Raw genomic sequence first — 14,668 nt, forward strand, 5'->3', positions numbered from 1 at the left:
AGTGGCCTGTGGACGCAGATTTGTTTTTCTCTGTGCCGAGCCGGCCAGTTCTGGGAGTCGACTGGCTGCGTGCAGATTTTTACGGTCACGCTGTTAGACACACGGGGGAGAAACCGTTACGCTCATACAATTTTTATTGTTTTTTAATTATTTAAGCCTGTGTACATTCACGGCACCCAGAGAGGTAACCACACAGGCCAGGACAGTCGGACGCGGTCCAAAGGTCTACGCGGAGGTTCGGATGGAATGAGGCGCAAATTTTATAGTGCAAAATATTATTAGTTGACTCGATAAAGATAAAATTTTACGTCGGGCAACTCGAGTTGTGGGGCGAGCTGAAAAGACACGGTTTGGTGTGTGCTGAGTAACAGGACTAAAATTTTGTGATGATTTGATTTTTTGATAACAAAACAGGTTGACGGTAGTTTAAAATATTTGATGAAGTGAAGCCAATTCTAGACAATTTCAGATTGGATTAATAGAAGCAGATAGGATAATTAAATTCATAACACATTGCAACACAAGTTTGTGCTTCAAGACGATTCATGTGGATATCATGGAGATTATGGTCCCTTAAATCATCTCTTTTAGATTAAAACTGAACAAGTGGGGAGCAGCATTATATAGAACTTTTGAGGAGAATTAGTTTTGATAAGGCCCTATGCCTGAATAAATCGATTGGAGATCAAGTGGAGGGGACCTCAAATCCCATTTCACGTGACTCGACTTGAAGCACATATCCTTTTCCAATTTTGTTACACGGTGTAAATTGAGCTCAATGCTGTTTGTATTTAATGCATAATAAAGTATTTATAGATTATTCAGCAAAAAACTAGCCTATAAAAATAACCATAAAACTATTCTGGAGACATTTCTTCGCTATAAATACACCGAAAGAGCAAATATTTAAAGATTATTATCAATTCGCGCGACGTGGTTCTATAAACAACTAGGTTGGTTCCATATTAAAAAAAAACTAGTTTTTCACGCGCTTGGAATTAAATTGTTAAAATTCAAAACATTGAAGTCCTGGAAATTTCAGTTTGCTCATTGAATGTGCCATTTTTTCGCCTTTTCTGCACCAGTCAATGGAGCACTTCCATTCGAGCAGTTTTTGCTTTTTTCTACAATATATTTCTTATGGAGCGAACTGTCAAAAACTGCTCGACTGCGAGTGCTCCATTTAGTTTCGTCGATTGATTTATTTAGGGACCATCCATAAACCACGTAGGCACTTTTTTGACATCTCAGACAATTGTGTACAATTGTCCCTAAAAAAACTTTTGTGTAAGAAGCGTGGACAATTGGGTCTTTAAATGAGGCTTAAATTTGTGATATTATTGTTAAAAACGACAAAGCTTATTTTTTTTTGAGTACAATGACCCTTTGTACGACCGCAAAGGATTGAAAATTGATTTTTAAATTTAATTTTCACAACCGCAAAGGATTTCAAACGGAATTTCAAATCAATTTATAAAAAAATCAACCCAGTCCCATCTTCACAGAAAATGTCCTACTTGACAGCTCGTTCTAAGACTATTTGCAACGCGGCTCTACTTTGTTATAGCTGTTTAATTTTTCAAATAGAACTGAAACAGCCGAGTACTATTTTGAAACCGAAATAAAACAGCTCGACGAGTTTGTTTCAAACGTGAGACGATTTGGAACTGGAATAGAACTCAGTTTCAAAAAAAATCAGATATATAGAGATATCCACGTTTTCTTACACACACACTATGATGCTGTGTTGATAATCATACGCACACAATTAAAAGCATTTTTTGAAACAACATTTAGATCATCGTGTTCTAGTTTCATTTCCGCCAGTTCTAAAAATTTGAAACTGCTCGCAATGTGAAACAATGGAACACTTCCATTCGAGCAGTTTTTGCTTTTTTCTACAATGTATTTCTTATGGAGCGAACTGTCAAAAACTGCTCGACTGCGGGTGCTCCATTATAAAACTTCGCGCTGCAGACAGTCTAAGGGGACCTTAGTTGTTCCATCGAAAAAAGGTAACCTTGTCAATGGAGCACTTCCATTCGAACAGTTTTTGCTTTTTTCTACAATGTATTTCTTATAGAGCGAACTGTCAAAAACTGCTCGACTGCGGGTGCTCCACTTTGTTACATTAAAATGAAAAAAAAAGTGATTCAAAATGGTTATTAATTGTGGTTTTTACCGTTATACATATAAATTTACATATGGATTTAGAACCCTATTGACAAACTTCCCCCTGTGTCTACGTGGTTTATGGATAGCCCCTTAGGCGTAAAGCAATTTATTCACAGTAGGAAAACGGTCATTACGTTCATAGCAAAAGGCTCGATATTTGTTTATACAGTCCAGACTCGATTATTCGAAGCCTCGATTATCCGAAGTTTGATTATGCGAAGTTTCGATTACCCGAAGTTCGATTATCCGAAGGTTTGTATGAGACTTTGGATAATCGAATTATGACCAAAACATTTTTTTTTAAATATTTTTTTATTTTCTTACTTTCTTACTTTTAACATCAAATTCGAGCTCTTCGATCTAATAAAGCACTTCCATTCGAGCAGTTTTTGCTTTTTTTCTACAATGTTTTTTTTTTTATGGAGCGAACTGTCAAAAACTGCTCGACTGCGGTTACTCCATTTTGGTCAAATTTGAATGGTTGATTGAATATTATTCAATTCAATTCAATTCGGTTTTATTTGTGAATAATCAAATTACAATTTGTACATATTATGAACCTAACAGAGTTTTTGTGTTCATTTCAGCTGTGTGTTACGTCTTAATTCAGTTTAGAGCAATTATTACTGTTAATTAAATGCACAAACAAGAGTAAGAAAAAGTTTTCAAAACTTACGCAATTGCTAATGATAGGGGATAGGAATAGAAAAAGCTTACAACTAGATCACAGCAAAATTTAATCAATTATAGATGTGTTGATCATCAGCTCCCCAAGGGCCAGGAATTGCTCCGCTTTGTTACGGCAGGTCCGGAACCGCGTCATCATCTCCCCGCGAGCAAAGAACTCCGGCAGGGTAAAGAGATCTTCTCGGTGACTTCTTGCTGGGCCGCATTGCCGCTACCGGCAGCGACCACGCTGGCGAACGATCGACCCCATCCAGGAGGGAACGCTGGGTTGTCCGCTGGAACCGTACGATGACCAGCACCCGGCACGGTTACGCTCGTACTTCGCTGAGGAGGGTGGGACGCTGCTGCTTTCTTTTCCTCTTTTCCTGCTCCTCGAGGTAGGTTTTCCGTGCGCTGCATCCACGGTAGTTGCTGGTATGGTTACCTCCACAGTTGGCGCACTTGATGCGCGCCTTGGTTTGCTCTGCCTTTTCCCCCAGGTCCGCCTTGCACGGCAGTGCACACGCCTCCGAGAGGTGTGTTTCACCGCACTTCACGCAGCGGGGCGGGAGGTTGCAGTTCCGCGAGCCGTGGCCAAATTTCTGGCAACGGTGGCATTGCGCTGCGTCCGTCGGGTTCTTTGAGTAAAACCGCCAATTTACCCAAAAACCGTCCAACGCCTTAGTTTTCCGCAGGTCTTGAATTTTTACGGTGCCGCGGTCGAAGTACAACAGGTACAGTGTATGTGTACCTGTGACCGTTGTCTTCCGCGAGAGGACTTTATGTCACGCGGCGTAATTCCAGCACCGAGAGGTCCTTCTTTAGGTCGGAGATCGGGCGATCTTGGTACCCCTGCAAGACGACCTTCACGGCAGTCTTCTGCACGGTCGAATGTAGAACTTGAAGTTTTATTCTTCAATTTCTCCAAAACCAGGTCGAAGTTCTTGCTGTCAAATGTGTAGACTTGCACTGACGACTTGCCGATTTTCAGACAATATCCGAGGCCTTCCAACTCGTCAATATCGTCCGTCAACGTGTCCAAAACATAGATTGGAGGTGGTCTACGTTCCTTTGGAGAATTGTTCGTTTTTGACGTCGACACTTTCTTCCGTGCACGTCCATCGTATTCGTCGTCGTCGGTAGTGCTGCTACCGTCGGTGTTGTTGTTGTTTTCTTCGTCGTCGCTCAGCATCTGGAACTCGTTCCTGATGGGAATGTTGGCGGATGCTGACGTGTTGGTCGTGGCACCGGAAGTACCGGAACGGGTTCGCACTGGTGATCTCGGAACATATCCGGGATGTAGATACTTTTTGTCGATTCCATCTGCGCTCACGCTCCCCTGCGCGATGGCGGCCGACACGGCGTTTGTTTGTTTACCTTTTTGCACACGGCCGGTAGACGAACTTCGCGGGTTTTTCGAGGCCGCACTCGAACTGCCACGGCCACGGCCGGCCTTTGGCATGCTGCAGGAGCAAACTCGCGGGTAATCACGGTAGACTACGGCAGAAAATTTCGAAAAAACTATAGAGCACTGAGCACTTGACTGCTGCTTGCTCTCGTGCGTACACGGAGGATTGAATATTATGATATGTTACAAAAATGCATTTCTCAATATTTCATCAACGTCATTTCGGCCGCCATCTTGAATTTAAAAATTCAAAATCACTTTAGGGTAGTCATACAATCAATACGATTATCGGAAGTGAAATTTTTCCGAGGCCTTCGGATAATAGAGTCTGGACTGTACTGTTAAAAATAGTGTTAAATTTGTAAAAAAAGACTAGCAGTAGGATTCGTATTCTTATTCCTAGTTCTTCTAGTTTGGTGCATGTTGAGTGATTAACTAAAAAACTGTTGACACACATCTATCAAATATTGGTAAAATAAATTCTAGGTATGTGATCAATAAACCCATTACGGTCTCACATGTCCACATTCATTCTAAATTTAAGCAAATTGACCTGGATACTTTTGCTGACATCCGGAATTGAATAAATAGTGGGAAGCTCAAACGGAACGGACCAGTGGGCAATATGATTTTCATTCAGTCAACAATTCTTGTTAGCCTCTTTGCGCTCTGCTCTGCTCTGAGTATTGATTTTGTGAGAGCTTTTCTGCATTTGAAGCAATCTAAAAATGCTTTATTCTTCTTGTGTACCTTACAAGACGGTACGCATTCAGAGTGACTTGAATATTGCAGTAAATCATAAAATTTACAAGTTTTTTCGACTATTTCCAGTTTCTAATCTGTTCATATCAACTAATGACGATAATATCTCAGCTCGATTCATCAACCTGGCTGGCCTAAATTCAAAAGATCCAACCAGTTTTCTACCCCATAATAGCTACGCAATAACGACGTGCATTTTCGATTACAGTTGCACCAATTCGCTGCAAGTTCTCCAAGCATTTTCCTCCCTTCGATACTTTAACACAACCTATAGCTGGTTGTTTTTGGCCGACAACAACTCCAGAACGGATGTAAACCACATTCTGGGGAAGCTAATGTCGGTTCAAATGAATTCGGACATCACCGTGGCCGAACCCGTTCCCGAATCAAACGGGACAAGTTTTGAGCTGGTGGACATTTACGCCAAGGGTAGACATCTGTGCCGTGACGTTTACCGGACTGTGTACGGAAGATGGAGTTACGAGGGTGGTTTGGAGATGGTTGCCAACTATCGGCGGTATTACGTGCGTGGAAATTTCAATGGGCTGCAAGTACGAGGAACGACAGTGGTATGTATTTTTTTGTTTTAAAGAGTTAAAGAGACTTTTTTTAAACTAGACGAATTCGTTAGATCGACCAGGACAACGTGACTTCGCAGGACGTTGATAGGATTCTGTCGGTGCCCGGAACCGAGCAAGGCATTGTGAGTTTTGTAAAGTATCACTACGCTCTGCTGGTCATGCTAAGAGATTACCATAATTTCGGGTATGTAATATTCATCTTTGGATGATTGTTAGTACTGTTTGATGGATACAAACTGATTGTAGAGTTAAATATCGCGTGACACGAGGCTGGGCTGGTCGTCTCAAGTCCGGATACAGACTGGGTCTGCTTGGAATTCTAGCTCGAAATGAAGCAGACATTGCTGCAACGGCTATATTTCAGCGAATCAACCGACATGCAGAGTTTGACATCATTCATCAGAGTTGGGAATTTTCGTGAGAATATTTGTATTGTTGGATTGTACAGAGATTTATTGGACTCACCTTTCAGAGCCGGATTCATCTACCGCATTACACCACAGCTTAGTGGAGCAACCGGAGGGGGGAATTTCTTCACTCCGTTTGAAGATAGTGTTTGGATTGCCTCGTTGATTACCTTAACTGCAATTCTAGTCATTTTGAAATTTTCCGTATTCATAATCTTCAAATCGACTTCAAACGAGCCAAACACCTCTCTGATATCATACTTGGTGGACATTGTTGGAACGGTTTCCCAGCAGGGAATTGCGGGCCGTGTGTCCGCTAGGATGCCCATCAGAATTATTCTTTTTTCTCTCCTCACTCTGAACTTGGTCCTCTTCAACTACTATACCTCGTCCGTGGTCGGTGGTCTGCTGAGCTCCCCAGGTAAAGGTCCGCAAACAATCCGCGAGATCATAGACAGCCCCCTGAAGTTGGCGTTCCGTGACATCGGTTACCACAAAATACTGTTTCGCGTAAGTTAGAGAACATGATGATGTAAGGCAGGGAACCATAAATCAAATATAAAATTGCGTTTTTTTTTTGCAGGAAACGCAGGTCCCAATAATCCGCGAGCTGTACGAGAAAAAGGTAACACTTTCACTCTTGTTCTGCGCCTATTGCATTATCATGTTTGCACGTCGTCGGGTTTCATTTTGATTCTGATTTATATGCATAAGCATTTTGCTGTGCACTTGCATTAGGGTGACCAAGGAATCAGGAATTTAGATTTTTTTTAAGTGCCAAAGAAGCTACTTTGCATCATTAAATAGTCTTTACTGTTTTTCTTGAATGCTTTTTTTGGTTTTTTGTTTGAGGATTTTTTTTATTAAAGGAGATTTTACATGTTTGAGAAACTGAATCTCCCAAATAATCTCAAGTAACATGGTCCTGGAATGGATAACAACCACATTTTTTTCGATAAATTTATTATTAAGGAGATACACATTTGTTTGGAAATAACATTTGGAAACATTTTAAATCTCTTTTCTGGGCATTAACATGTACACAAAAACTAACAAAAATATGAAAATATTGCATGTTAATACCAGGTGAAGACTGGTCAAGTGTCAATCAGAGTTTTTTAAGCATTGAGTGTCAGAAATCTTTAATTTAGGTGTTAAACTTTTTTCTCAATATTATCAAAAATTTCCTATGTATTTAAACAAATTTTAAATGACCTCAATTATTCATGGCCACTAGGGAGCCCAGAAAAAAGACTCTTTGCTCTGCAAGCGGAAAACTGTTTTTTTTATTTATTTCAAGCAACTGTGCCAATTATGAGCAGAATTGAATAAAATTAATCCATTGATATTAGAACAAAAGTTGATGGAAAAAATGTTTTCCGTACAAAAATGACTTTTTTAAATTGCTAAGGGACCATCCATAAACCACGTGGACACTTTTTAGGGAATCTTAACCCCCCCCCCCTTCGTGGACAATTGTCCATACAAAAAAAAATCTTTTTTGTATGGAGCGTGGACACTGCCATCCCCTAAAGTGTCCACGTGGTTTATGGATGGTCCTTCATAACTTTTTAGGAGTTAGGAGTCAAGTTTTACAGCTCTGGTATGCTCTACAAATATGTAGAACATTAATTTTACAATAACAATCTCACGTTTATCAATATTTGGATGGAATTAACGCACCCTGCAGACAAAACCGTAAGAAAATTGAGATTTTATTATACATTTCTTCACCTCAGAGTATCAATAGATAAAATGTTGACTGGTTTTGATCATATTTGGCCCAGAGTCCTAAAATAGCTCAAAGGATAATATTCAGCTTGCTGAGCGAGATTTTGAAAAAACAGTCCCATATTCTGGAAACCCTAATGGTCACTCTAACCCCGTCCTCCCATCGGAAACTTGTCATCAACATACTATTTTCGCACTGCACTACCGACCGATGTTTTTGAAATGACTATCAACCGCTGGAACCGTGTGGCACAGGTGCAACCGTCGCGTGAGGGCAAACACACCATCCCGGTGTACACGGACGTGATCACGGCCGTCCCATACCTGCAGAGGGGTGGCTACGCGTTCCACTGCGAGATGACCGAAGCGTTCCAGGACATTGCGGATCAGTTTGACGCCAACGAGATCTGCGAGCTGCGGACGGTAATTAGGGCCTGTTCAGCACTTTTTAATAGAGTCTTTTTTCCTCTGTCCTTGCGGTACACAGAACATATTAACCTACTTTTGCAGACAACTGGCCTGTTCAATGACCTTAGACTGATGAGCTTTGTGGTGCCGAAACGGAGCATGTACACGGAAATGTTCAGGATCACGTAAGTAGGATGCTGGTTTGGTTTGTTGAGTTAATACAAGTTGATTGGTTTTTTTTTCAGGATGATGCGACTGCAGGAGATTGGGCTGATTAAACGAACACTGAAAATTCACCGAATCGAGAAGCCAATTTGTCAATCCGGTGGACGGGTTCTTCCGGTGGAGGTATCCGGAGTATCGACGGCATTTGCGGTTTTGGGAGGTTAATTAGTAAAAAGGGTATGCAAAATTCGTAGTATAAACTTTTTTCGTTTTTTTTCAGTTGGAATGTTTCTTTCAACGATGATAATGTTGTTGGAGAAATTGCATTGGAACTATATGATGAAGAGGCAGTATCGAAATTTCTTAAATTAATTTCAAGATATTTCTCAAAGTTTCATTGCCCGGCCGATTAGCATACTCGCTCTTAAGCTGCAAACAAAATGAGGTTAAAATCCCTTTATTCGTATTGATACCTTATATAGCTGACCTAGGTTTATAGACCTGTTAACTCGTAGTTTAAGCTTGTTACCTAGTGACAGTTTATGACATACCATAATCATCTTTCCCATTATCAGCATGTCTAACCATGTCTGCAAAAAATAATAAAACTATTCGTATGCAAACCCCAGACTACACCATCGTATCAACATCACCAGGCCATCACCATTTACTTCAAAAGAGGTTAACTTCAGATTGAGACATCTGCTACTGGTTATTAAAGCAGAGTCTCCCAACTCAACCAACGGCTTTCGGAGTCTTCTCCTATTTGCGGAAGTACATTTATCAATCTCTCGCGCATCATTTGACCGCCCCTCTGGGCATCAACCCAGTGTCTTGTCCCGGACATGCTCTCGGTGTCCACGGCTTTAGCCGTCACTTTACACTAAACTGTAAAACTTTATTACGTCGTCTGACAGGCCGAGATTGTGTGTAGGTTGATATTAGCTATCCACACCTAACATTTAGCAAGACCTCGGCCACAAGACGTGCATGTTAGCGATGCAAATGGTAGCCACCTCAACCGCGCAGTCCGAGGTAAAAGTGGCTGCTCCCTTCTATGAGCAAAAGTGATTAAATAACAATTAGCATTAATTTTCACCGTTTTCCCGGGCAAACAAACTCACTGTCGCGATTCGTCGTCCTAGTTTGCGAAAAAGACCGATGGAAGGGAAAATTCATTAAGACGGCGAGACGACCTGACTCGAGTGATGCGACATGATTTTATAGCGATCTTGTTAAACTGTAATTCTAGGCCACCGCTACATAGGTCATCCTTGTGGCCCTGTTGGTTATCACATAAAATCAATTAAATCAAAATAATCTTGTTGAACTGGCAGTAAACTATGTTTTGCCTGCTGTAAAAAATACATTCTAGAAGTAATATAAAGACTAACATAATCCAAACAGCAACCAAGGAAGTTGTTGTCTTTTTATTACAAAATTGACAAACTTACGGACCCAATTCTACAACAATGTTATTTAAAAATTAATCAAATTTTGTTGTAAAAAAATTTGTGTACAGGAATGAATAAAAAATGATATCGATAGTTCCTGTAGTTCTCAAAATACTAAAATGTGTGTAACAAAAATCTCGGTGCAAAAAGCTCTGGTTGATGTGCACCGTTAAGTGGTCGTAAATTGAGAAAGAGTTTCCAGATATTCGAACAATAAGACGCGTGGATCCGGAAATTGTTTTCATACAGATACACTCAAACCCCGATGGTTTGACACCAACTGTTGTCAAACGAACGGGGTCACTTTTTGGTTTGACACCCCTTTAACACGGAATTCACGAACACTATCAAACGTTTGTTTTGATAGTGTGTGTGAGCGCCTTGTATATAAAGTGACAGTTCGTTACTTTTTAGTTTGACTTTGGCCAACCAACGGGGTACAAACTAAAAAAGTGTCAAACGAAAAAGTGACCAACCACCGGGGGTTGAGTATACAGTCATCCCTCATATTCAGTTTACAGATCTGCCAATGTTCAACAAATCATAGAAAATCGAATATTGAACATAATGATTTGCTTTTTCCTTCTTGTGAAATATTTTCTTGCGATCTTTTGATTGATGTACAGGCCGGCTGTACATTTTTAAGTTTTATATCAAGTTTTTAAAGAAAAACATTGACTCTAGAAATCCACAAATTTGGAACACTTATGTAAATCTTGATGTAAACATTTTTTTTTCTCTCCAGGAGTACATATTTTTTACAAAAAAATGACTTCACACTCTGAAACCAATAAAATTCATGATGTTTAAACATAGTCTGATAACTTTTTTTTTTGTGAAAATATCAATTAAATTCAGATGGTTCACAATTGTGGGAGGCACAATAACATCCCACAATTATGGAATAGGCAATTTGGATGAGAGAAAATAAAGGTCCTTAAAATAGCAGGGACGACAGAAAAGTTGCATTTTGCATCCTATTGACAAATTACCACAATAGTGTCCCGATTTTGTGGGTGTTCCGAATATGTGGGATGACTGTAAGTGAGATCCGAATTCAAAAAAGTGCATGCATATGAATATCACTCTAGTAGTCAGGGTGAGACAGGGTTGCCAGACGTTCATACTTGTTGACCCGTTGGAAAGGCTATTCAATTAACTATCCAACAATGCGTGATATGATAATTAATTTCTTGTCAGAGAACTACTTACGTGTATCTTTCAGTAATACGGAACTAAAATTAAAATTGCCTGTGATTCTGGGACTTTTATTTTCCAGTTTATGCTCCCACATCAATTTGTGAAAATGTGGTGTCAATTGAATTAACTACAGTTTATTTCTAACAGTGCAGTTTATTTAGTTTTTTAATGTTTTGTATGTAATTAATAACATTAATTATTTCATCAATTTGTGAATAAATCTTATCCATTCAGTTTAAAAATACGTTTAAATTTCTTTGTTGATGCCGTTTCCAAGCAATTTTTTCAATTACTAATATGAACGCAGACAGAATCAATGCAGCTGAAATGATAAACATTACAGCTTTGTTTTAGCTTTTTTTTCAATTTTACCTCCCAAAATTTGAAACGCCATCACTTACTTTACTTTTACTGCTCAGACAACCCCCGGGTCATGAGCTGTCTCCAGATGCGCTGCCACTGAACTCGGTCTTGGGCTGCTACTCTCCAATTCCAACTCGGAACTCCCACACTTCGAAGATCTTCCTCCACTTGGTCTAACCACCTTGCACGTTGCGCCCCCCTCCGCCGCGTTCCAGACGGCTCCGAATTGAACACCAACTTCACCGGATTGATAGTCTGGTTCGGTTGGCGAGCAACCAGCGCGTCCGGCATTCTCGCGACGTGTCCGGCCCACCTGATCCGGCCAGCCTTGGCGACTTTCCGAATGTTTGGCTTGCCGTAGAGTTGCGCCAGCTCGTGGTTCATCCTTCTCCTCCATACCGTGTTCTCACGCACGCCGCCAAAGATCGTCCTAAGCACTCGCCGTTCGAAAACTTCAAGTGCTTGCAGGTCCTCCTCGAGCATCGTCCACGTCTCGTGCCCGTAGAGAACGACCGGTCTTATCAGCGTTTCGTACATGGTGCACTTTGTACGCCGGGAAAGATGACCAGACCGTAGGGTCTTGTGGAGTCCATAGTAGGCACGACTACCGGTGATGATGCGCCTCCGAATTTCTCTGCTGCAGTTGTTGTCAGACGTTACCAACGAACCGAGGTACACAAACTCCTCCACGACCTCGAACTCATCGCCGTCGATCGTCACGCTCGGTCCTATGCGAGCCCTAAGGGACTCGGTTCCTCCTGCCAGCAGATACTTCGTCTTCGCAACATTCACCTTCAATCCAACCTTTTCTGCTTCCCGCTTCAATTCGGTGTACCGCCTGGCCACCTCCTCGAACGTCCTGCCGACAATGTCCATGTCGTCGGCATAGCAGATGAATTGGCTGGATCGGTTGATAATCGTGCCCCGCATGTTGAAGCCCGCCCGCCTCATTACACCTTCAAGCCCAATGTTGAAACAGAGGCCGGAGATACCGTCGCCTTGTCGCAGTCCCTTGCGCGATTCGATCGGGTCGGACATCGCCCCCGAAATCTTCACGCTGCACCGTGCCCCGTCCATCGTTGATTTCACCAGTCTGATCAGCTTCCCGGGAAAGCCGTTCTCGTACATGATCTTCCATAGCTCTTCGCGATCGACCGAGTCGTACGCGGCTTTGAAATCGATGAACAGGTGGTGCGTCGGGATCTGGTACTCGCGACATTTTTGGAGGATTTGGCGTAGCAAAAAGATTTGGTCCGTCGTCGATTTCCTCCACAAAACCGGCTTGGTACGGCCCAACGAAATCCTTTGCTCGCTCCGACAGACGACAGAAGATGATCTGAGACAGCACTTTGTAGGCCGCGTTGAGAATAGTGATGGCTCGATAGTTCTCACATTCCAACTTGTCCCCCTTCTTGTAGATCGGGCATATTACTCCCTCTTTCCACTCCTCCGGTAGCTGTTCTGTGTCCCAGACCTTGACAATCAGCCGGTGTAGACAGGCCGCCAGCTTGTCCGGGCCCATCTTGATGAGTTCAGCACCGATACCATCCTTACCCGCTGCTTTGTTGTTCTTCAGCTTCTTGATGGCATCCTTAACCTCCCTCATCGTGGGTGCTGGCTCGTCCTCGCCGTCCACCATACCGCTGACGTCGTTTCCCCCGTCGTCCTCGTACTCCGCCTCTGGGCCGTTCAGGTGCTCGTCGAAGTGCTGCTTCCACCTTTCGATCACCTCACGCTCGTCCGTCAAGATTCCTCCGTCTTTATCCCGGCACATTTCGGCTCGCGGCATGAAGCCAGTCCGGGATTGACTGAGTTTCTTGTAGAACTTACGCGTTTCGTTGGAGCGATACAGCTGCTCCATATCCTGGAACTCCAACTCTTCCAGGCGGCGCTTCTTATCCCGGAAGAGATGGGTTTGCTGTCTTCGCAACTGTTTGTACGACTCCTTGTTTCCACGGGTGTTGTGCAGCAGCCACTTGTCCCGCGCTGCTTTCTTCTCGTCCCAAATCGCCTGACATTCCTCGTCGAACCAGCCGTTTCGTCGAACTCGGTCCACGTACCCGATGGCGCTCGATGCCGCTGCGTTGATGGCTGCTTCCATATGGCTCCAGCAGGCCTCCAGAGGGGCTTCGGCAAGCTCACCCTCGTCAGGCAACGCAGCTTCGAGTTCCCGCGCGTACTGGGTAGCGACCTCATGGTCCTTGAGCCGCTCCAGATTATACCGCTGCGGGCGACGGTACCGGATCTTGTTGACCTCAGACAGGCGTTGGCGCAGCTTAGCCACCACCAGGTAGTGGTCCGAGTCGATGTCCGCGCCACGGTAGGTTCTGACGTCGATTATGTCCGAGAAGTGCCGACCATCGATGAGAACATGGTCGATTTGAGTCTCCGTGTCGTTTGGTGATCTCCAGGTGTACTTGTATAGGGAGGTGTGCTGGAAGAAGGTACTGCGTATGGCCATGTTTCGGGAGGTAGCGAAGTCGATGAGTCGTAGGCCGTTCTCGTTCGTCTGCTGGTGGGCGCTGAACCTCCCAATAACCGGTCTAAACTCCTCCTCCTGGCCAACTTGAGCGTTCAAGTCGCCGATGACAATCTTGACGTCGTGTTTTGGACACTTCCTGTACTCGCGGTCAAGAAGCTCGTAGAAAGCGTCCTTGTCATCGGCGTCGCTTCCATGTGCGGGCTGTGCACGTTGATGATGCTCAGGTTGAAGAATCGGCCCTTGATTCTCAACCGGCACATTCTGTCGTTGACTGGCCACCAACCAATCACGCGCTTCGCCATTTCGCCCAGCACGATAAAAGCTGTCCCCAGCTCGTGTGTATCGCCGCCGCTCCAATACATAGTATACCCACCGAATTCTCGGTGGTCCTTCCCGTCCAGCACACCTCCTGCAGCGCCACGACTTCGAGACCGCGGACCCGCAATTCGTTGTAGAATGCGGTCGCTCCCATCGAAGTTGAGAGACCTGCAGTTCCACGTCCCGAGTTTCCAATCCCTGGATCCCCGAAAATCGGGTCGGCGATTGGATCGGCTCGCATCTGGAGCTCTCTGCACTTGGTTTTACGGCGGGTGCGTGTAGCCATCACCAACCCCTGTCTCGCCGGAGGACCGTCGTACCAGGACTGTTTAGAGTCCCACCCTGGCACTGGGACTTTTAATCAGCCGCCCCTAACCTGGGAACAGACGCTGTTTCGAGCCGCCCTAACCTGGGGAACAGACGCTCGAGGGGGTCAAACTCTATCTGCTGTAAGCCGCCCCTAACATGGAGAACAGACGCTTACCTCGACGATGGAGCAGGACACCAGTTACCTTGAGCCGCCCTAACCTGGGAACAGACCTGCGGGA

General features: G+C 43.6%; 1 protein-coding gene across 4 annotated transcripts; it reads left to right on the forward strand.

Moving 5' to 3' along the window:
* The first annotated feature begins 214 nt into the window (after nucleotides 1-214).
* On the forward strand, nucleotides 215-8,916 carry LOC6052825 (ionotropic receptor 75a). 4 transcript variants are annotated; one of them, XM_038258364.1, is made up of 10 exons: nucleotides 4,850-5,010; nucleotides 5,081-5,580; nucleotides 5,643-5,776; nucleotides 5,839-6,009; nucleotides 6,065-6,509; nucleotides 6,583-6,624; nucleotides 7,986-8,153; nucleotides 8,241-8,323; nucleotides 8,384-8,523; nucleotides 8,584-8,916. In XM_038258364.1, the coding sequence occupies exons 1-10, from the start codon at nucleotides 4,875-4,877 to the stop codon at nucleotides 8,673-8,675; spliced, it is 1,911 nt and encodes a 636-aa protein (XP_038114292.1). In that variant the 5' UTR covers nucleotides 4,850-4,874; the 3' UTR covers nucleotides 8,676-8,916. The 4 variants fall into 4 exon arrangements, with proteins under 4 accessions (XP_038114295.1, XP_038114292.1, XP_038114291.1 ...); XM_038258367.1 differs by lacking the exon at nucleotides 4,850-5,010 and adding an exon at nucleotides 215-353 and having other exon boundaries at nucleotides 5,220-5,580; nucleotides 7,986-8,323; XM_038258363.1 differs by having other exon boundaries at nucleotides 7,986-8,323.
* The last annotated feature ends 5,752 nt before the right edge of the window (nucleotides 8,917-14,668 follow it).

The sequence above is a fragment of the Culex quinquefasciatus genome, chromosome 2 (genome assembly GCF_015732765.1).
Source record: "Culex quinquefasciatus strain JHB chromosome 2, VPISU_Cqui_1.0_pri_paternal, whole genome shotgun sequence".
NCBI lineage: Eukaryota > Metazoa > Arthropoda > Insecta > Diptera > Culicidae > Culex > Culex quinquefasciatus.

Excerpts from the sequence above, each read along its gene's own strand:
- LOC6052825 (XM_038258363.1), top strand. The coding sequence starts at position 4,875 with ATGATTTTCATTCAGTCAACAATTCTTGTTAGCCTCTTTGCGCTCTGC. Across the intron at positions 5,011-5,080 it reads CTTGTGTACCTTACAAGACG|TTTCTAATCTGTTCATATCA; the intron begins GTACGCATTCAG and ends GACTATTTCCAG. Across the intron at positions 5,581-5,642 it reads AAGTACGAGGAACGACAGTG|ATCGACCAGGACAACGTGAC; the intron begins GTATGTATTTTT and ends CGAATTCGTTAG.